General features: G+C 40.5%; 1 protein-coding gene across 2 annotated transcripts; it reads left to right on the forward strand.

The window, feature by feature from the left end:
* Positions 1-2,264: 2,264 nt before the first annotated feature.
* Positions 2,265-22,264, forward strand: CAPZA2 (capping actin protein of muscle Z-line subunit alpha 2). 2 transcript variants are annotated; one of them, XM_048500654.1, is made up of 10 exons: positions 2,265-2,452; positions 10,060-10,123; positions 11,701-11,752; positions 12,112-12,175; positions 14,889-15,107; positions 16,000-16,079; positions 16,758-16,836; positions 17,313-17,384; positions 19,327-19,389; positions 21,314-22,264. In XM_048500654.1, the coding sequence occupies exons 1-10, from the start codon at positions 2,414-2,416 to the stop codon at positions 21,452-21,454; spliced, it is 873 nt and encodes a 290-aa protein (XP_048356611.1). In that variant the 5' UTR covers positions 2,265-2,413; the 3' UTR covers positions 21,455-22,264. The 2 variants fall into 2 exon arrangements, with proteins under 2 accessions (XP_048356611.1, XP_048356612.1); XM_048500655.1 differs by having other exon boundaries at positions 14,901-15,107.
* Positions 22,265-22,393: the final 129 nt, after the last annotated feature.

Here is a 22,393-nt window from a genome sequence, read left to right on the forward strand (position 1 = left end):
AACGGGAGCCCTTTCCACTTCTGTGAGCCACCAGAAGTCCCCAAGCGCCTGCCTGCCGGAGCCTGAAAACGAACAACAGGTCAGGTAAGCAGTAGGCACTGGCTGGCAGGCAGCCAGACTGGCCTTGGATTGATCCGGCCGGGCGGGGGGGGGCAACGACTACCCGCTGTTTGGGAGGGTGGAGGGTGGCCTGGGCGACTTTCTTCCTCCCCTCGGCTGCTCTGGGGGTGTTTGGCGCGCTCCCTGGCCAGCAGGGCCTTTTGCAAGGATTTTTCTCCTGTAAAAGAGCCTGCAAGAAAGTCTCCAGCTCTCTTACAGGAGAAAAATCCTTGCAAAAGGCCCTGCCAGCCAGGGAGCGCCCCAAACACCCCCAGAGCAGCCGAGGGCAGCCCCAGCCAGGTCTTGAGGGGGGCAAGCTGTTTTGGGAGTGTAGGGGTGGCCTCACACTTTCTTCCTCCCCTGCTGCTCTATGGGTGTTTGGCTCCTGGCCAGCAGGGCCTTTTGCAAGGATTTTTCTCCTGTAAAAGAGCTTCCTAAGAAAGTCTCCAGCTCTCTTACAGGAGAAGTTAGGAGTCAAACACGCCCCCAGAGCAGCCGAGGGCAGCCCCAGCCAGGTCTTGAGGGGGTGGGGGGGCGAGCCGCTGTTTGGGAGGGGGGGGGCTTGGCGACTTTCTTCCTCCCCTCAGCTGCTCTGGGGGGGTGTTTACGCTTCCCTGGCGGCAGGGCTTTTGCAAGGATTTTCTCCTGTAAGAGCTGCAAGAAAAGTTCCAGCTCTCTTACAGGAGAAAATCCGTAAAGGCCCTGCTAGCCAGGGAGCCTAAACACCCCAGAGCAGGGCAGCCCCAGCCAGGTCTCTTGATCCTCAGGGTGGAAGCTGGGCTGAGCTGTTTGGGAGGGTGGGGGTGGCCTGGCTACTCTTCCTCCCCAGGGCTGCTCTGGGGGTGTTTGGCGTGCTCCCTGGCCGGCAGGGCCTTTTGCAAGGATTTTTCTCCTGTAAGAGAGCTAGGAGACAGGACCTTGAAAAATGGATTCTAGAGTTTAGTATCTGTATTATGCAGTATGTTGTGAGAGAATCCTCAAGATGGGAACTCTTGGTGTTTTCACTGAAAATGTTTATGATCTCCAAGAATAGTTCCCACAGGATAAAGATAATAAAAGGCATGTGACTGTAAACAAATCTATACCATGGAAGACTAATTCCAACATATTGAAGCACAGAAATATTTGTATTTTATTTCAAGTTAAGTTATTTTATAAAGAAAAATTTATTTTACGCTATTCCAAGTTTTCTAGTTACGTTATTTCTAAAGACTGTGAATTCATGTTAGTAAGTGCCTTACATTGTTATTGTTAAAATTTGCCCCTTTCCCTCCTTCCTTTCCTTCCTGGCTCTGTACTGTATTTCTAATGCTGGGGGGCAACTGGGGGTGCTGGATATAACACCATAAAACATTTTCATAGCAGTAAGCATTTTGAGAATGTTTTCAACATTTTTTATTTCTGCTGTGTGGCATGGCCCATTGCTGTGTTCTGTTCAGATTTGTGAGTTAGGACATGTTCTATAATGAGATGGTGACTTTGAGATGACCTGGTGTAAAAAATCATTCATTGGTAGTAGTGGTGGAGGGCAGCTGCCCATATGGCTGGGCGCAAAACTCAGATTTCGTCCTGGGCTACATTTCCCCTAGCTACGCCCCTGCTTTCTACTACCTCTCTTTATCATAGTTTTGCTATGATTATTCTCAATTATATTGTGAAGCAATCCAATAAAATGTGTTAAACTGTCAGTTAACCTGAGAAAATTAATAAAGGCAGCATATTGCATTTTTTTTTTTTGAAAAGTTGCAATAGGCCATTGTTACACACGAACGGCGACAAATCACTACGTCCACCAAGGCAATTCGCTGGACGAATTTTTCCCAATGAAAACCTTAGGGAAAACGCAGAATCCTACCCTCAAAAGAACACTGATCAGGAAACACGAAGAACCAAAACTGAAACGACAGCAGTACCTCTCCAACACCCTAAACTTACTCAGAGACTCGTGTGCTGTAACATAGCTACACATCAAACACCAGCGCTTTTCTCCGGGAGGGGGGGAATCGTCCATGGTTGTTGTGCGTAGGCTCGTACGCCAGGCGCGCGCCCTCCCTCCCTCCCTCCCTCCCTCATCTCAAGCGCTCGTTCTCGCGCACCGACATCCCATTGCGCATGCGTGTCCTCCGATTCCCTCACCAGCTCGCCGCCTTCTAGGGGGAAGCGCTCAGAGCCTGAGCCCGCCCTTCCTGCTTGGCTAAGGGGCGGAGCCAGGCAGGCAGCCGGGCCTTTGGTGGTGGTGTTGCACCGTCTTCCGTGCTGGGTCTGGTGCTTCTGCTTCTTTTCGTGGTCGGCCTGGGGGGAGGAGGAAACGAAGATGGCGGACCTGGAGGAGCAGCTCGGTGACGACGAGAAGGTGAGACCGAGAACTGACCAGGCGCCGAGCTGGGGCCGTCAGCATAGCAGGCGGGGCAGATCCGGTGTCTGATGAATTAGGGCCCCCCTTTCCTCTCTCTTCCTTTTGGGGCTTCTCTTCCTTCAGTCCTGGACGGGTGGGGAGGCCCCTCCGCCTCTACTTTGCCATCCCACCCTGGGCTGCCCTTCGTTTCCTGGTGGGCGTTTTAGGGCAGAGCAAAATCCGGCCACCTCACCTCCCCCCCCCGCCCCTTTGGGGGCTATCTGTAGGAATAGTTGTGGTCGATTCAGGAAATGCTTAAGAAATCTACATTTAGGCTGATTTGGACAAGTTGCGTTTTCGCTTCCCTCCCCCTTCTTTCTTTTTTTGGTGAATGTTTGTGCGTTAACTGGGAATTTTTTAACGGCAAAGAGTCCTGGCCAAGAAAATTTACTCTGTTGGCCTAATGTACGGTGGGGTGTTGGTATATAATGATATGGTACCTGTTGTATGTTTCAAGGGAAAAAGCTTCACACCCACCCACCCCGACCTCTTATCCTCTTTGGCCTAGTCCTGTCAATACTTTCAGTCCATCTTTGTGGGAGACTGGGTGAAAGGTCTAGTGGATGATTTCGTCTGTTCCTTCCCCCCTTACAAAAATCATAGTAGCTAGATATTCTAAAGGTTATTATCTCTTTCTTCCTGTATTTTGATTAGCGCTTTAATGCTTTGCAGATTATGGAGTTGCAAAGCTAGGCATCCTGCCAAGTGTACCCTTGGAGAGCCACAACCAAGCATGTTCATAGGCATGTAATTGTCATATTTTGAACATCTTACAGACCCATATTTAAAATTATTTGATAGGTATTCCCTCCTGTTTTGGAGGGGAGGTGGCAGTCTTGATTCCCCCCCCATAAAATAATTTTTCCTGCATTTTTGTTTTCCTCACATTTGACACAGAGGTGACTCTATAAATGGTCATCCTGTATTTATTGATTCATTTCAGCCCTATGAGTTTTATGATGTTTCAGTTCCTGTTTTTTCTTTAGTTTGTTATGGTAACTTTGGAAGAAAGGATGAAAACTGATTTTTTTTTCACTGCTCTGCAAGTGAAAAATTCATTCAATGGGTTTGGGGAAGATTCCAGACAAGACATTGAACCCGAGGAACAGCTTGCAACACACAACCCAAGTGCTTATCTTGCTCTGACCTCCATCTTTGTGTCCAAATCCGTTGCAATAGAACCATGTAAAAGATTTGAGAAACAGAATCTGGGGATGGAAATGCACAGCTTACATTGTCTTTATGTAACAAACTACCGGGAAGGTAATTTTCAGGACTGAGCTAGCTGCTAGAATAGAATCAAATGAGCCACAATTGGCCATGCTGACAGAGGCTGATGGGAATTGTAGTTCCTGAACATCTGGAGAGCCGCAGGTTCCCTACCCCTGTGCTAGAACAATGTGTGGGTGTTCTTAAATCACTATGCACAGCTTTGCATCTTCGTATAATGAAAATTTTGGTGTGCTGAAAGATTTTTTTAAAGACAAAAATGGCTCTAATGACTCATTTGATCTTGTGGGAGACTATGTACATGTTGTTTAAATAAGGTCTGTCAGATCTGTGTTCTGCTTTCTATTGTATTTCTTATGCATAGTTGAATAAATGTCCAATTCCTTCCCTCCCTTCTGAAGAATCTTTACTAGCAACCCTGTTCACACTTCTTTTAATTCATTCAGAATTACTTCTGAATAAACATCACTGCAAACAATATGGGGAATTACTTCCTGTTGTCTTAATTTTGACTGGTATTGTGGCACTGTGTCATACTTTATATATGCAGTTCAGTAAGAATGTGCACTTATTTGTGAGTTACAGTAAAACTTGGTAAACATGAATAGGTTGTGGTTCTAGATAAGGCTCAGAAGTGTTTCCTCCACTGTCACAAAGGTAAAGAAAACCAAACTTACTTGGGCTGATTATGCAGGGAATGCTTATCTTGGAACTCTTTGCATAGTGGGCTTGCAGAGGTTTCTACTTGCATTTCTATGTTTACACGCAAGGAGGCATCCCAGTGCCTGCCGCACAGCTGTTTCCTGAAGTCTCAACCAACCTCTCCTTTTCCTGCTTCTATTAACTCCACCCATCAAGAACCTTAAAGGCACAGATCTTGCTGATACTCTCTTCTCCTTCCTCTGCTTGCACTCTCTCCTGCTGCAAGAGAGAGAGGCTTTTAAAAAAAGAAGAAGCTTGTCTGAAAGAAATTTTTTTTAAGTTCTCTTGATTATGGGAGAGGGCAGAAGTAGAGCAGGAATGGTGGGGTGGAGCCGGAAAGAGACGCTTGTGCTATTCCTTTGCAAAAGCCAATTATCTGTTATTACTATATTGATCGATGTATCAATACAAGCATTTAGAGAAGTGGGAAGGAGTCAACAACAAGGAGGAGAGGGAGCTGTGCAAAGTAGTGTGAGGGTGGGTGGAGACTAGGCATGCTGTCTGTGGGCAGAGGGAAGTGGTCCAGGGCAGACCTGTGCCCACTGACAAATTGGCCTGCTCTGGCTGTGAAGGAAAATTAAATTTGTGCTAGAAGTGGTCTCGCTTGCTGTGGGGAGAATAAAAAGTGCAGGCGTAGCTTCAGGAAATATATCCGTACAAGAAATCTTGTAGTGACACACATTTGCTTCCATCACATAGCACATGCTGCATAATTGGCCTTAGTTTCAGCCTGCTAGTGATTTGTAATTTTACAGACAGGAAAATAAAATAAATATCTCCCATTGTTTCAGTTTCTTGTACTTCATAATGGGATATAAAGATTGTGTATGCAATACACGTCACATACCAATAGAAGTTACTTTCAAGTGTTCAGGACAAATTATATCAATCCCTGAATAAACTATGACTACAGACAGTACAGGAGAAGAAACTGCACCATACTACAAGAGAACTATCTTGGTTCTATCTTGATTTAGAGCGTTGGGCATCTGCTGTTGACATATATAACATTAATTCCAGAAATTTATGGATACAGGATGCTCAGGGAAGTAACGGGAAAGCATAAGAGTCCACTTCCCATTTGTTCTTGTTCACCTAAGCTATAATAGTGAGTAAACAAGAAAGCATGGCCTATATAAATACAAAACTTGCAAAATTACTAAGACTCTTTACAGGTGTTACAATTATTTCAGGGTTTCGGTGGGGAACTACATCTGACTTGTTCTGTAAAAATAAGAGCTTGACGAATTTTCTTTGACCCTCTTGGTTTTAGGCTAACAGCCCAATCCTATGCGGGGCTGGATGGGCTCTTGGAGCTGTTGGGAAGGGCAAGTCGGGGGGGAGGCGTGGCTGGGGGCATTCTGGGGGTAGAGCTGACTTTAATTGACATTCACCAGGCTTTGGAGCCAAGAATGCTCCCAGCATAACCCTCAAGTGGCATAAGTTCGTTTTGGGCTATGGAGGCCTTTCAGGTAGTCTGGGAGTTTCTGGCATTTATTGCCTCCCTGCCCTGCCTGGAAGCTCTCTGGTGGTGGTGCAGCAGCATGGCAGCATCATTATCCCCAGCCGCCTAAGCCTTGTGGATTGGTCTGAATATGGCTTATATTCGTTTATCTGTGCTGCAATGGCCAGGGCCAGCATGGCAAAGGTGCTACTGTGATGCCTCTGAAGGGGCTTCGGGCAGCACAGAATGGAAGGAAATTTGAAAACCCTTCTGTTTCCTGAATTGCTCCATAGCTGAAACAGGCTCGTGGGCTCAGAGAGCAGAGTTCCCAGGCTGGAACACCAGTAGAAGCCAACTAAAGTTAGCTCCACCCACAGGAACACCACACCTCTCACGCTGGCATCCACTTGGGCATCAGCATACCTCCACAGGCATGCCCACTTCTGGGTTTGCCTGCTGCAGGGCTGAGGGACGGCCAGACACCATCTTTGTTCTGTTCACTGGTGTAGGTGCCCCTTATGCTGGCAGAGGGGGTAAACATGTTCGCAGCTCCCAAAAGTCCATTTGGCCTCCCATTTGGATTGAGCAGCCCATTACCTCCTCATACTAACCATTGCTTTGAGCTCCAGCATGCATGTGGTTTCTTTGATATAATTGATGTACATGTAGATTAATCAAGTTTCCCTTTTTCTTAGCAAGCACTTCTATATCCACTACACAGATCTTGTATTCACTGGAATTCCACAAAGCTCAGTCACATCAATAATCTTCTAGAAATTGTATTTCATACTGGCCCTCAGGCTAGCTAGATGTTGCTGAAGGTGTGTCTGATCTGTGGGATAGGTGCAATTTATTCACTAAACCTTCCAGTGTTCTTCCACTCTCTCCTGTGGAAATATGATTTACCACTATCAGAATTTTGAAAGGCGATAACAGTTGATGGGTCTGGTAATTACACTGTTCCTTTTTCTCTGATTGAGAATGCCAAGCTTTTTCCTGAGTGTATGTACTTTGGCATCTATCAGCCATGTTTGGCTATGTGTGCAAAATGACCACAGTAACATCAGATTCGGGTTAAGATTTCTTGTAGTTAGTCATTGATTCCAATCAAAACTAAACACATGAGAAAGTAAATGCCTGATTACTATAGAGCAAGGGAAAAATAAAATGTGTGACAAGGATTACTGATGAGATAGTGAATTTTATTGCGTTATTTTGTCTTACCGTAGATGAGTAGAGAGACCAGCTATTTCAAGCCTCCAGAAAAGCCAAAATAAGGTATCTACCTAATATCTCTAAACCCTCTCCACCATCAATGATACCACCTCACCCCTTTAGTGCATAGCAGTTCCCCTGGGAACCTCTGGCATTCTGAGTAAAATCTATAGTTCTTATTTTATGGACATCAAACCGTCCCTTTCTATCTGATAAAAGATTCTGAAGTGAGCTGGCATCTTCAGTGTGTCTCACTTGAGAACATGTTTGCCCTGATCTAGAAGTGACCTATAGTCCTTTTAGTTACTCTTCATTAACGGCAGTTATTTCCCAATGTGGCAGCTAGCGCAGTAATGCTATATCTTGAAACATGAAAAATTATAAATTAATTCATTAATTGATGTGGGTTTTATGTTGAAAATAGAGGAAAATAGTGTTAAGTTGCTTTGAAGGTGGCTCCTGAGTAGTACACTAAGTTTAGAAATGTTTAATCCCAACTTCAGAAAAGAGAAAGTTGCTTCACTCAGATATTAAATGTTTTAGTCTGGCTTCAAGCACTCATAATGACATTTGTTTGCAAGTTGTGATTGCCTTATATAGGCAACTTCATTGCAAGGGGCTTTGCCTTGAACTGAATCAGTTTCCGTTGTGGCCAGAACAGGAAGACTATCGGTTAGGAGGAGCATCTTGTTTAGTATCATCACTGTGGGGTTTTTTTTTTTTAAAAAAAACCCTCTGCTACTTCTTCTTTGCATCATATTTAAGAGGCAGTAGAATGGCCAACCTTGTGTAATGATAAGATACAGCAGTAATTGATAATTTGGTTAGAAATATTGACCACCTTTGTTTCTTGACACATTTTTATGTTTATTACTCATTCTTTCTTAGAATTATGTTCCATTTAAATGACTTGGACTTGATCCCAAGGAATTTTATCCTTGATTATATGAAAACCAATTAAAATGTTGATTTCTTGTGAAAGCATATTGAAAATTCAAGTGAATTAAATGTTGTAGGTTTAACGCGTTTGTATAGTCTGTGCATTTTATCTTTCAAAATAAAGCAGTGTAGTACACAGAAATTAAAATAGCCTGCCTTCAAAAGGGCCTGTCTCCAGTAAAGAGGAATAGGAGTGCTGAAAGAAGACAATAGCCAAATGCAAAATGTTATGGTTAAGCCTGAAATATGTAAGGTACTGCTTCCGTGACAAGTACCCCATGGCTGCCTGGAGGCGAGGTAAAATGACTGCCTCCAGGTCGCCATTCGCGACAGGGGCGCGCTTACGCTGCAACGCAGCTTCACGCCTCACGCCTCTTTGCCGCCTGGACCAGCCTGAAATGCTTCCCCAGAGGCGCTCCTCCCAGCTCTTTTTTGAAGCGCCGCGGCATGAAGCCGCTGCCGGCCGAGCGAACGGCAGAAGGCTTCATGCCGCCTCCCCCCACCTCACCACGGTATCCCCGGCTCACCTGGTGCTCAAGAGCGCCTGGGGACATCCTCGGTACAGCAAGTTCGCCGAGGCCTGGCGACATCTTGCCTATGCGCGCAGGGGCTGGGCGTGTCCCCAGGCTCCTCACGGCTGACCTGGCGCCGGAGGTTTCCCGGGGACAAGCCGTCGGCTTCAGGGCTGCCGGCGGCTCCGCAGCGCCGGGCTGCCGTCTAGCTGCTTCTAAGAGACCGGTCCCATCGCGAGGATGGTCCCAGCGATCTTCGGGTCGTGGCGCGCAATGCGCCGACCTCAAGCTTCATCATCGGCTTCGTCGCGGAACGGCCTAAGGAAATCTCCCACCCCCTGCCCCCATTCCTATTGTCAGTAACCTGGCTTACCTAGAGTAATGGCATTACATCACAGGCTAGAGTGGGCTGATTTACAGGTCCTTTTTCAAATGAGTCACCTACCTGCCCAGTATGTCCTGACCCACAATATGACTTCTTATACTACTTCTAGTAAAAATAATTGCTTGCTATTTAAACTCTGAACCATTTTGAGTTTTGGGCAGCTGATTAGTTAGTTCTTGTCTGTTTTAGGCTTGTTCTTTCTAGAGCTTGCTGATATAGGTGAAACATTTCTAAATTACATTCTAATTTATTCTATAACAGTGGTTCTCAACCTGGGGGTCGAACAACCCTTTCACAGGGGTCGCCTAAGACTCTCTGCATCAGTGTTCTCCATCTGTAAAATGGATAGATGTTAGGGTTGGGAGTCACCACAACATGAGGAACTGTATTAAAGGGTTGCGGCATTAGGAAGGTTGAGAACCACTGTTCTATAATGTTAGTATCGAATCATACATGACCTCAGGGCTTCAATGTCCAGCAAGGTCTAGAGGGTTATCCATTTTGATGGCTCCTCTGAAAATATTTATGGTAGGATAAGTGAAGAAGTATGGATAGTGTGTATATATATTACTTCTCTGGTAGTCTAAATGCAGCATCATATTGATTATAGTGTGCACAGTATGCATGAGTGTTTTGGCTGCACTTGTAAAATACTTTCAGACCACCTCTTTTAATTTTGCTTGGCTGCACATCTCTTCTTTGCCACAAAGTTTTTGAATTTTATGAAGAAATTAGTATGTAATTGAAAAACCTGACTTCTCAAAAGTAGTAGAAGAAGAAGAGTCTGGATTTATACCCTGCCTTTCTCAATGTGGCTTACAAACTCCTTTCTCTCCCCACACCAGACACCTTGTGAGGTAGGTGGGGCTGAGAGAGTTCTGATGAACTGTGACTAGCCCACCATCATCCAACAGGAATGTAGGAGTACGAAAGCAAATCTGATTCACCAGATAAGACTCCACCATGTTGAATAGGGCAGAATCAAACACAGTTCTCCAGATTAGAGGCCACCTGCTCTTAACCACTATACCATGCTGGCTCTCCATTTTTATAAGCGCTTGTAAGGTCTGAAAGAGTAGTTGGGGTTCTTTTTTATAAAACAAATTATGGTTACTGAAGGATATATTTTCAATTTCAGGTGCGCATTGCAGCAAACTTTATTACCCATGCTCCCCCTGGAGAATTCAATGAAGTTTTTAATGGTGAGTATTCATGCTGATTTTGGACTGTCCGGTCACTTTTCAGACACCTTTTTTATATGATCTTAAAAATGCACAGTGTAAAGTAGTTTACATTAAAGTATTTTATTTGTACCCATAATTTCTTTACTGGCTGTTATATGTGCAATCTGTAATATAATGTGAGAATTTTAACCTGTTTTTAAAATGTCAAATTGGAGTTGCGTGCTGCAACTACATACAGATGAAATTTCAAGATCTGGTAGGAGACCGTAGGAAGGTTTTTCCGTACTTTTAGAGGAGGAAAAAATCTAATTGGTTAATTTTGGATTTATTTTGTGGTAGTTTTTTAAAGAGGAAACTAAAATGTCTGAATAGTGTTAGAATATACTATGTTTCATATATCAACTTATTTGCTTAACCACACAAAAGGAAGACATCTAGGTCTGTTAGGACTTATATGGGCCATATAATAAGAGTTGGCTTTCTTTGGTGCAAGAAGAAAAATTCTCATTATTATGGGGAATGACATCCCGCTCTCAGCATCTATGTTTGCTTACTCAGAAGTAAGTCACATTGTGCTGGCAAAAACTCACTCTGAGGTAAACTGTACATTGAATTGCAGCCTTTGGGAATGTTGCAAGACACAGAAGTAATTCTGCAGGTTTAGGACTGAACAGTGTTTGGGTAGGATCCCTCCTGAAAACTCTTCAATGCTTCTTGGAGTTTCACAGTGGTCAAAAGATGAAATATTAATGTAATAAGACAAAAACAGTAGAATTGAACACTACCTGAAATCCTCTGAACAGTTTTCAGAAACAGCTCTATGTAGAATGCATTGTGGTAATCAGTATTCCAAGATATATTAGACTCCAAGAAGGAGCACAATCAGCATATTGGGTGTAATTGATAGGATGCACCCTGCTGTCACTTGGTGATGCATTAATGACCCTGGTTTCGGGAGTTGTCCCGTTAGTTGCTGCTAAGATGTTTTTAGGAATAGTAGTAATAGTCATATAATTATGATGGTGGTCCAGGGAAATCAATGCTTGGATTTAAATAAAAAGTTTATTTGGCAAAGAATTTTCTGTCATTTCACCTCTATGGATGTGGCAATGTTTTGCCTTGTATTTATTTTTAATGCACTGCTGCATTTAAGTGAATATTCTGTGTATTGTGTCCTTGCAGCTCTGCCCAGGAACTCCTTAGTTTCCAAGAACACCATATGTATATTGGATCAAACTATTTCAGTGACTAGATAACTGTTTTACAGATTTTCCAAAGACAATGATCATTCTAGTTCTTTTAACATGACCTGCCTAATTTCCAAGGAGAGTAGTTCATTATTGGATTTATTTGAAAAATTATGGCCAAATTTGGGAAAACCCCAAATGCTCACTAATTGTATACTGATGAGGAGACTGAAATAGTACTTTTTAATATCTCTGCACAGGCCAGAACCCAACTGAGAATATTTTGTACCTTTGATTATGGCTGACACATATAGAACACTGTAATAAACAGTTTTCTCTTACAGGAAAGCGTATACTGTCTAGAATGGGATTTATATTCACCATTCACTAATGCTCAGTATTTTTCAGATGTTCGATTGCTGCTAAATAATGATAATCTTCTCAGGGAAGGAGCAGCCCAGTAAGTATTGTCACTTTTCCTTGATTTCGAACTTTTTTCACCATGTTAATAACTGATGAATACTAATAAGTAATATGATGAGAGGGACAGCGTAAAATCCCTCTTGCAGCTTCAAGATACTTTTTGCTGAGTCAAGGCTCTGAAAATTTACCAAACTCAAATTGGATCTTTTCTCCAAAGTAGAAAAGATGCTTCTATTCAAGCTCAGAATTAGAGGCCTGGCCATTTCTTGCTTGTGAAATGTGAACAGTGTTAACTATGCTAACTTCAGCCTGTGGCTACAGATGCTTCTTAATTGTGCAACTTATTTTTCTAAACTGTATTATTCTTACTTGGTGCCTGTTATCTTTATATTATAGTGCATTTGCACAGTATAACTTGGACCAGTTTACTCCAGTAAAGATAGACGGCTATGATGAACAGGTATGAATGTATGGATTTTTTAAAAGCTTACTCTCATTTAATTCTCTTATTTTAAGCTATAGTGACAAATAGTACCTAGTTCTTATGGAGTAGAGTTTGCATTATTTCTTGTATATTTAGAAATTAATAGTGGCTCATTCATAGAATTCACACAATTGTATATCCTTTTTAGTTATTTCAGTAACTTAATCATGATGATTCTTGGCAAAATAAAAAACCAAAAAGAAAAAGAGGTGTTTGGATTTATACCCGGCTTTTCTCAATCATAAAGAGCCTCAAAGCAGCTTACACACTCCTTCCCTTCCTCTCCCCACAACAGATACCTTGTAAAGTAGGTGAGGTTGAGAGAGTTCTGAGAGAATTGTGACTAGCCCAAGGTCACCCAGAAGGCTTCTTGTGTAGGAGGGGAAATCAAACCCAGTTGTCCAGATTAGAGTCCACTACTCTTAACCACTACACTGTACTGTCAGTCCCCCAAGCTTAACTGTGCAATAATTGCCTAGTGGTTGGTCATTTTTACTCTTTTGGGAGGGTTTGGTTTCCCTTATTATTTTATAAATGGTGGTGTTGTACCAGTTTGTGCTCTTAGGTGGTGGCATATGCATTTTCTTAATAGCCCATTCAGCATAGCTTTCTAATATTGTTAACTTCACACTGTTTCTGTATAGCAGTCTGTTAAAAATGCTTTTTTTACAACTTGAAATACATTTCCTCATTCGCCAATTTTTAATCCACTACATCACTGAATTTAAGTTTACGGTCTTGTCTGTGCTGGTTGGGACCATGGTTATAAAACTGCAGAACATAATTCCAGGTTGAATAGGATGATTAGAATGATTGAAAGTGTAATTCCTAGGCTGTCCTCATTGTCTGATACCATTCTGTATTTTCTGCAGTAACTGACTGTGAAGTGGAGAAAGGATGGTTTAGTTGTGTTTTCCTACCACTTTTGACTTTAGGATACCAGAATTTGCCCCAGTTTTACCTCACTGTCAGATACGGATCTAAATTTTGAACCACTTCAATGTATATGTGTGGGGCTGGGGAGACACAGATGAATCTAATCAGAAGGTAGTGCTGCCAAAAGCAGAGCATTCAAGTTTTGTTCCTTGTAATATCCGTCCTTTGATGTGAACCAGGATAAATTTTACGGCAGGATAGAAGATACCTTTAAATATATTGTGTTCTAAAATATGTATTGACAATGAAGTTTAAGATCTGAGATTCAGTAATGTAGAAACATTTAGTTTTGAGTTTGATGACCACTGGAATATAGTCAGAATATGAACCAAATTACCTGATGGCTTTCAAGGAGAGCCTTACCACAAATTTTAATAAATAGCATTCACCAAAAGTGTCAGTGGATATCAGGGTCTTCCAGAGAAAATGGCACTTAGACCGGCTGAGCTTCTTGTAGTTCCCAGCTACACTTTACTGAAAGGGGTGATAAGCTGGCATTAGTGCAGACAGGGGCTAGCTCTTGCCTTCCCAGAAGCTCTGGGGACTTTTAGTTTGACAAGTGGACTAGTTTAGATTCGTTTTTAATCCACTAGTCTTGATGAAATCAAGGATCAATAAATGAAAGCTTGCTTTCGGTGAAAAGAAGCTGCCTGTCCACTTTCCTCACTCCTCCTCTTCTTCATCAGCACATAACATTTATGTGTGTGATCAGTTTTTTCCTCATCAGCATCTGCAGCTGGAGTGTAAACTTGAATGATGTTTATGTTGATAGGCTTTCTATGAAGTCTGATATTATTTGGTCAAACTTTGCATTATAACCCCTACCTGCCTGTGCTGCATCTCACCTCACTTTTGGTGCAGCTCTGTTTCTTTGAGGTATGTGATTCCAGACTAAAATCTTTTGTAATTTTCTGATTAAAGATGTCCTGATGCAGTTCACTTTGGTTCACTCACTTCCAGAAGTGCAATGTTAAACATTCAATTTCTAATTTTATGTTTTCAAGCTTACCTTGATTCATAAACTCACATTCCTTGGTTCCTATTATATGCATTGAACAGTTTTAGACTTTCCTTTTACATCCATTCATATCAACCACTGAACATCCTTTCAACTTCAGTCCAGCTTAGCTCCATCTTCCAGCATTATATCTTTTTTTGCTTTTTTTTTGGATTGTCCCATCATGGGGTTTTTGAGGAAGGAAATGGTCAGAAGTGGTTTACCATTGCCGCCTTCTGTGCCATACTAACCAGGGATAGCTGAAGTGGCATGGCCATTGTCTTTGATAAATTCTCAGCCAGTACCACTTTCCATTACTGCTGCTTCTTTACAGTGTTCTCATAGGGGTCTGCAACCTGCAGTTCTCCAGATGTTCATGGACTACAATTCCCATCAGCCCCTGCCACCATGGCTGATGGGAATTGTAGTCCATGAACATCTGGAGAGCCGCAGGTTGCAGACCCCACATAGACAGTGGCAAGCCTACAATCCCATCTTGCATTTCAGAATAGAGTGCATTAATTCTGCAATTTGACTGGCTAATCATTTTTTGAAAGATTGTGGAAGTATTTTCATTTGCTCATGGTTACTTAGGCCTTGCCAGATTAGAATTGGACCTGAAGACCAGCAATTGTTATTTTGGGTTGTCAGTCTTTACCTAAAAAGTGTGTATGTGCAATGTTTGTTACTGTTTCACTATTAGATGGCATACTCAATGTAATAGCATGTTTCTATATAATTTGATAACTAAAACAGCTTGTTTTTCAGGTTTTAATAACAGAACATGGTGATCTGGGCAGTGGAAAGTTTTTGGATCCTAAAAATAAGATCTCTTTTAAATTTGATCATTTAAGAAAGGAGGCTATTGATCCAAAGCCTCATGAAGTTGAAAATGCAATGGAATCATGGAGAAATTCAATCGAAAATGCAATGAGAGCATATGTGAAAGAACATTATCCAAATGGTGTTTGCACAGTAAGTGTTAGAGCAGCTGAGAAATGATTTGGCATAAACGATTCTTTAGTCTGCTGTTTTTATTTCCGTATTTTAACCTGTCATAGACATATTTTTCATGGATAATTGTATTTATGTTAAAACTATTTTTATGTTAATATCTTTGCCCTCAGTCAGTCAGATGTCATTGAAAGTAAATTGTAGTGGGTGAATAATATACCCAACCTTTCTCAAAACGATATTCTATCATTATTGTATACAATAAAGAATCCACATATAATCTTCAGGAGTTGCTAGATTATCAGTGACAACAGAGATTTAATTTTGAATAGACAACCACAAAAGTTGGTAACTTTTGAAAGTAACTTTTAAAAGGTACCAACAGCAAGATGAAGCATAATGTAACTTTTGTCAAAGTGATGCCAAACTGTGATTTATTCTTGGAGAGTAGCATTTGTGTTATCAGTTGTGAAAGGAGGTGTTACTACTAACAAGCACACAGCCAGGCTGCTGTTCCTATTACTTCACTGCCCAGTGCATACTACCCAGTGTATACAAAAGGAATTAACTTTTTCCCTGAATCAGGAAGTAAGAGATTCCTCTCACTGGTTACTAGACCACTGTACATTTTCCTACACAGTTAGGTCATTGGCACCTTAATCCTATTGATAGTAATTTGTATAAGATGACCTCATAGTATTCTGTTGTTGGAGTTTTCCTATTTTAAAAAGTTCACAGATGTGATAGTAATTCAATTGCTTCTCTAGCATAGATATACTGAAGTTGGCTAAAGGCCAGATTTCCTTTTTGTGTCTTTTAAGTTGCAGAATCAGAAACTGTCACATTAAACTTAATTTTTAAAGCATGAATTTGGAACTTAGTATGACTGTCTGCTATTCAATTTGTGATTAAGGTGTATGGGAAGACAATTGAGGGACATCAGACGATTATTGTATGCATAGAAAGTCATCAGTTTCAAGCAAAAAACTTTTGGTAAGCATAAGCTGCCTTATCCTTCACCTTGTAAATTGGTAATATATCCATTTATTTTTCATTGTGTTGATTGTTATACTGGATATCTGTTTGTACCATCTTCAGCATTCATGATAATGGTTAGATTATTTATTCATATTTCACTTTGGTTATGCATACAAATTTCAATCTATAAGTTTTATAAGAAGATATTTAAAATATATTTGAAAATATTTAGAAGTATGTTTGGGACAGAAACTTTTTACATTTTCAGAGAGATCATAAGAGACACTTCCATATATTAGTTATTAATACCTTTTGTATTGAAAGTTATCCTTATAAAATGGGTGAAGTTTCTTTACTAAATGTAAAATGCCATTTAGCCATAAAAATTAATCCTCAACAAATTGGTTTCCAACTCAATATGTAGTTGATTTCAATATGTAGTTGATTTCACAAGCAATATGTAGTTGATTTCACACTGTCATCCTATTCAGAAGTAAATGCTTCCTCATATACCTATCCATTGAAGACACTGGGCTTTGCTTAGGATGGCAGTGCTAGTTTTCTGTTTAAAGAACTTGTTCACATGGTTAGAAATCTGCACAGTTCTTTAGATATTTTTAGTCACATCATCGTTCAAGGGATCCTTTTTTCTGAAAAAAAATTCTCAAATTTGAATTTATTCATTTGTAAAAGGAATGGCCGTTGGCGGTCGGAATGGAAGTTTGCAGTCACCCCTTCAACCACTCAAGTGGCTGGTATCTTGAAAATCCAGGCAAGTTTTGCAAATGTATCAAGATTGTATTAGCAGTATCCCTCTCTATTGATGTATCCCATGTATTAGTAACTATTTTAAAAAGGAAAAGTAGGTTCATTATGAATTATTCAGTAGTTAGATAGAAGATGTCCACATGAATACACCTGAAGCTGCCTTCTACTAAATCAGACCATGTGGTCCATCAAGGTCAGTATAGTCTACTCAGACTGGCAGCAGCTCTCCAAGGTCTAAACGCACCTACATCATTTTGCCAGTACTCGATTGGCTAATCTACTCCTAAATGTTATTTTGCTAAGCAGTCTGCTTCATTCAGTCGCCCTAGTGGTGCGAGTGAAATAAAAGTACATAACCAGTGCGCTAAGGTGTACTGTATTTTTGGAACATTCATTGCGACTAACATTACTTAGTACATAAAAAACACTCCTTGGGCTTGTTTTTTTTTCTTCATTTTTAACCAATTGTCTTATGCTTAGGTTCATTATTATGAAGATGGGAACGTTCAGCTAGTGAGTCATAAAGACATACAGGACACTCTAGCAGTGACTGTGAGTATATGTTTCTATTCCTTCTGATTTATCACAGATTAAACAAAATTAATTCCATTGTAAAATAAACTCAAAACAAACAGTGAAATACTGATTCACATATGCACATAAGTGAGTGTGCGTGGATTCCACAGGTGGTTTTTGCTAATGGACTGGATTTCCATCAGTGAAGTCCTTTCATTTCAGCCCAAAATACCCTTCTGAATTGCTTCTTGTCAGAGACAAGGAACCTTAAGAACAGTGTAAGGGAGGATAGGAGATCTGCAACAGAGGGGGAATGAATGAAAATTGCATTCCTTCCATTAGCAGAGAATTTCTGTAGGATCAAACCCCCTGTCTCGTTGCTGTTTTCATCCAAATGTATGCAACAGTGTTTTGTTAGAGTGAAACTTCTGTGGTTATGCTGTAATGGCCGGTTCATACCTGCAGTATATCACTTGATACAGTCTTTAAGCAAGATAAATATATTTCAAATATTTAATTGTTTGGTACATCACAAAATATTAGGAACCTTGGACTGGAAAGTCTTGAAAATGTTAACTTGCAAAACTGACTAGGTGGTACACTCTTTCTGAGGAAATAATGTAACATTTCACTCGTGTAATTATCATGTACATTCGACTTCTAGTTTGAAATATATACTATAATCTTTTGAAACAGATGTAATATCTGCTTTAAAAGATGGAAGAAGAACATGTGGTCAGAAGAGAAATTTTGTGCACCTACATGAAATATTACTTGCACGCAAAGTAAGCAAGGCAGTGGACATTATAAGACTGATTTTGGAGCTGTCTGGCTTTTCCTGAGAGCTGTGTCCCCTAATAGGACAGATTAGAAAACTACAAAACTCTAATTTAGGCATTTTCAAGGCATCCATATTGAAACTCTGGTCCATTTTCCCTGGTACCCCCCTCCTGCCATATCGCAATTTCCCTTTGAAAGCCTTTGTTTCAAAATGGTTGAAGGGCTGTTAACAAAACACTAGTCCAATGTTCTTTGGGCATGTAGACCTAGAGATGCATATCTTTGGAAACAACTTCCGCAAAACATGACAGAATATATAAAGGTGTCCTGTGCTGAAGCTTGTTTGAATGAGATTAAATAGGTGAAAGAGAGTGGGTAGCAAGGGATATAAGAATTTCAATTTGTTTTGTTTTCTGATGGAGAACTACGAAATACTTTTTTCATTTCGAAGCTTGGAAATAAGACTTTTGTATGGCAAGAATTCTGTACATGGATGGAAGCAGAGGTCTTTGCTTTGGAAGCAGGGAAAGGTTGAAATGAAGATAATAGGATCTGTAACTTCTGTGATTGAATGTTAGTTGTAACAGCATGGATGCTATTGTGAAACTGGGTACAAATGTGAGTACATACGTTAGTGAGAACAATATGGTTGAAAGTATTGTGATTTGGCATAATGTTTGTTTCCAGTGGAAATTTAGTAGTATTCTTTCTAGGTGGTAAATGATTCTGTGTGATTGAAAGCACAAAACTTTGCAAGATGTAGGCTTTTGATATCCAGTCCCTTTGAATTCTGAACTTCTTTCCACTGTACATAAGATGGATGCATTGTGGAAGATGGTCTGCCTTTCTGAGCTAAGAAGCGCACCGGTAGTAAAAATCATGCTAAGAAAAGCTGGCAAGCTGAGGATAAGCTAAAGGTTTATTTCCATTGTTCCTCTGGTTTCGTGCTCTTCTGTCTTGTCCTAATAGTTCTTGTGTGTATCTTTAAATAGGTGTGCGAGAAGGGGGGGGGGAGATATACCAAATAGGAAAGGGATGAGAGAAGTTTGTGTTCCTATTAGTCATTTTTAGGGAAATGTGTGCAGTGCTTTGAACACTTGAAAAAAAATCTGTATAATCATGAAGTTCTGTCTATCTTCTGAAATAACTCTTGATCTTAAATAAATTACTTTAAAATAAATCTTCTCCTTTCTTCTAGAATGAAGCCCAAACAGCAAAGGAATTTGTAAAGATAGTAGAGGCTGCAGAAAATGAATACCAGGTATATATAACATGTCTAAATAATTTCATCTAATATTCTGATGGCCATTTCTGAAGGTTGACTTTTGTTTGTCATTGTTTTTGGCAACAGGCATTGGGAAAATGCCAACTATAGATGTGTGCACATAACTGGGGTTATATAGAAAATAGTCTGAGCTGAGTTTATGCCAGAAGAATACTAAAAGCTTTGGATGTACACCTTGAACATCCCTGTTTAACAAAATGGATGTGTATAATCATTTTCTGCCAGTTTTCCCAACATAGTATTTCAGTATTCAAACATATCAGAAGTGTCTCTTATTTCAGGTAAATGTAATTTCTCTCTTGCTCATGCTTCCCCATTGGTGTTAAAGGGACCCTTGGGAACACCATTAAGCTAAAGGTGGCTATTTGCATTGGCAGAAATCTCCCCCCGCCCCGCCCACCCCACCCATGTTCTCACCATTGCTCATTCTTGTAATGTAAACAAGCCATTGAAAGGGGTTCTGAAACTAGAAAATGTCTATAAAATTAGACTTCTATATTGTGTAATATGTAACAGATAAGAGAACTAATGTTTTGCCAGATAGATATGAAAATACAGTGGAACCTCTTTTTTTGTTGGTAATCCGTCTGAAAAGAATCAATAAAAACCGAAACTGATAAAAACCAAGGCAAACTTTTCCATAAGAATCAATGTAAATCCAATTAATCCATTCTAGGCACTCCAAAAAACATACCAAAAACACATTTTTGGTGAATAAACATAGTGTTTAATGCTGAAAACAGTAACAAACAATAATATTAGGACCAGCTTCAGAGCCAGTGGACCAATGTCGCACCAGAACGCTGTCCAAAGAGGTCTGTTTCTGACGCCTCTTTAAGATTTGTCTGAAATGGGGCAAGACGTTGTCATTAAACATGTTACAGACACGGCCTGCAACAGCTTTGTCTGGGTGATTTTTCTCCACAAACCCCTGCACCTTACTGCAAATTGATGAAAACCAAGGCAAATCGATGAAAACAGAGACAAATTTTTACTGAAAAAATAGATGAAAACCGAAACCGATGAAAACCAAAGGCAATGAAAACCGAGGTTCCACTGTAATCAGAACATCATAGTATTTGCTTTCTGTGGATAATTTGAATTAAGAGGTTAAGAACTTGTTTTCCGCTTCCTGAAATGGTTCTACAAGGTATGCAGCAAAGTCAATTCACTTTGAAATAGTTATCACATTTACAGTCCAGTTGAGAGGGTGGGGGATCCCCCTCTGAAGGTGGGGCGAGCTTACACCAGTGGATTTGTCCTCTCCAGGGCACTTTCAGCAGCAGAGGGGCAAATCCACTGGCTGCAGTGCCCAGCTCTGCTCCCACATTCCTGCACCACAGCCAGCTGTGGGGGCATTCCAGAGGGCAGGACTGACTTTAGTCAGCCACCAGAGTCAGCTTGATCCCCATGTGCCAGCAGAAACCCCCATCATAGATAAGCCGCAATTTTCATGGTGTATCTCTTCTGGCCTATGGGGGAATTCAGAGGCAATTTTTTGGCGGGGTGTGTGTGTGTTTGTTTTTTCGGGCTTCCCATGCCACAGGGAAGTCTGTGAAACAAGCGAACCAGCACCGAAGTGATGCCATGTTCACCTGCCTCATAGCTCTGGATTGAGCTGTTAATGCGTACATGTTTAATTCTCAGAAGCACTTGCGTAACTTAACCTAATAAACTGTTACAAGATTTACAGCACCCCCTGTTCTCAGATTTAGCAAAAAAGTTCAATTTTAATGTAAAAATTTTGGTGAATTGTATAATGCATGTGCAATTGTGTAACATTCAAATAAAGCATATTAGATATCAAATTATTTTTGTAAGATATGTTACTTTTAAAAATAGTTCTTTATGTATTGTATCCTGTTGTAGTTCTTAACGATTTCATCTTTTCTGTGAACAGACTGCTATAAGTGAAAATTATCAAACAATGTCAGACACTACTTTCAAGGCCTTACGCCGACAGCTGCCAGTTACTCGCACAAAGATTGACTGGAACAAGATCCTTAGCTACAAGATTGGGAAAGAAATGCAGAATGCCTGAAATGAAGATTACAAAGAGGAATTGTTTTGGTTTCCATGTGTACAAAATAAAATTGTTACGAAGGTATTCAGAACTGTCAAGTCACCAAGTCAGTATGGGCATTTGCCATTGAAAATCACTGTTAAGTAGTTTGGTTAGGACACAAGACTTAGTTAATTGAACATTTTCCTTTGTCCTTTTGTTTTTCCTATAAACAGTTACAAAATTCAGTGCAGCTTCTGATAATTTTTTTTTACAATGATGACATACCTTTAGCTTTCAGTTAAATTAAATATTATTTGAGAGGTATTTTTGCATAAAATTGCTCCCAATGTCTCTTGCTTTCATACAAAAAGAGTCCCTAGAACACAGTATCAGTGAAGTGGTTGGTACCAGACATCATCCATTTGTCATTCAGCATGGATTATAACCATGTATGCTGTTGTAGGAACAATCTACCCCCTCCATTGTATGTAAGCCTGGGGAAAGCATTTTCTATCTCAAACCCTTTTCAGTTATTTAGATAGCTTGTTATTAACTTAATTTTTTAAGGCCGCAGACTAATGCTGTTTGTAAGGTGTTGAAATTAAATATTAGTGCTTATTTTGGACATGCATTTACTGCTCTATTCTTGACAGTTACTCAGATGAGTTTGGATTCTTTCAGCCCTCAAGTTACTTTTACCGTACACCCACAATTGTATTATAACAAGGCATATTGTAATATATATATAATCCTGTACTCATTACAGTGTCTGTCAGTTTAATTCTTTTTCTTGGATTGAAATGTACTAAAATTCAATGTGACATTAAAATGCAAATTTTCTATTTACTTGAATAGCATCCACTCACTGACTCGTGCAGTTTGTTGCTTTAAAAAGAATATACGGTACTTCAGCTTACAGTTTACCTATTATTTTCCTCATATCTTTCCTTTAAAGAATTCAGGTGCATAGACGTA

This window comes from Sphaerodactylus townsendi, linkage group LG06 (assembly GCF_021028975.2).
Source record: "Sphaerodactylus townsendi isolate TG3544 linkage group LG06, MPM_Stown_v2.3, whole genome shotgun sequence".
NCBI classification, from domain to species: domain Eukaryota; kingdom Metazoa; phylum Chordata; class Lepidosauria; order Squamata; family Sphaerodactylidae; genus Sphaerodactylus; species Sphaerodactylus townsendi.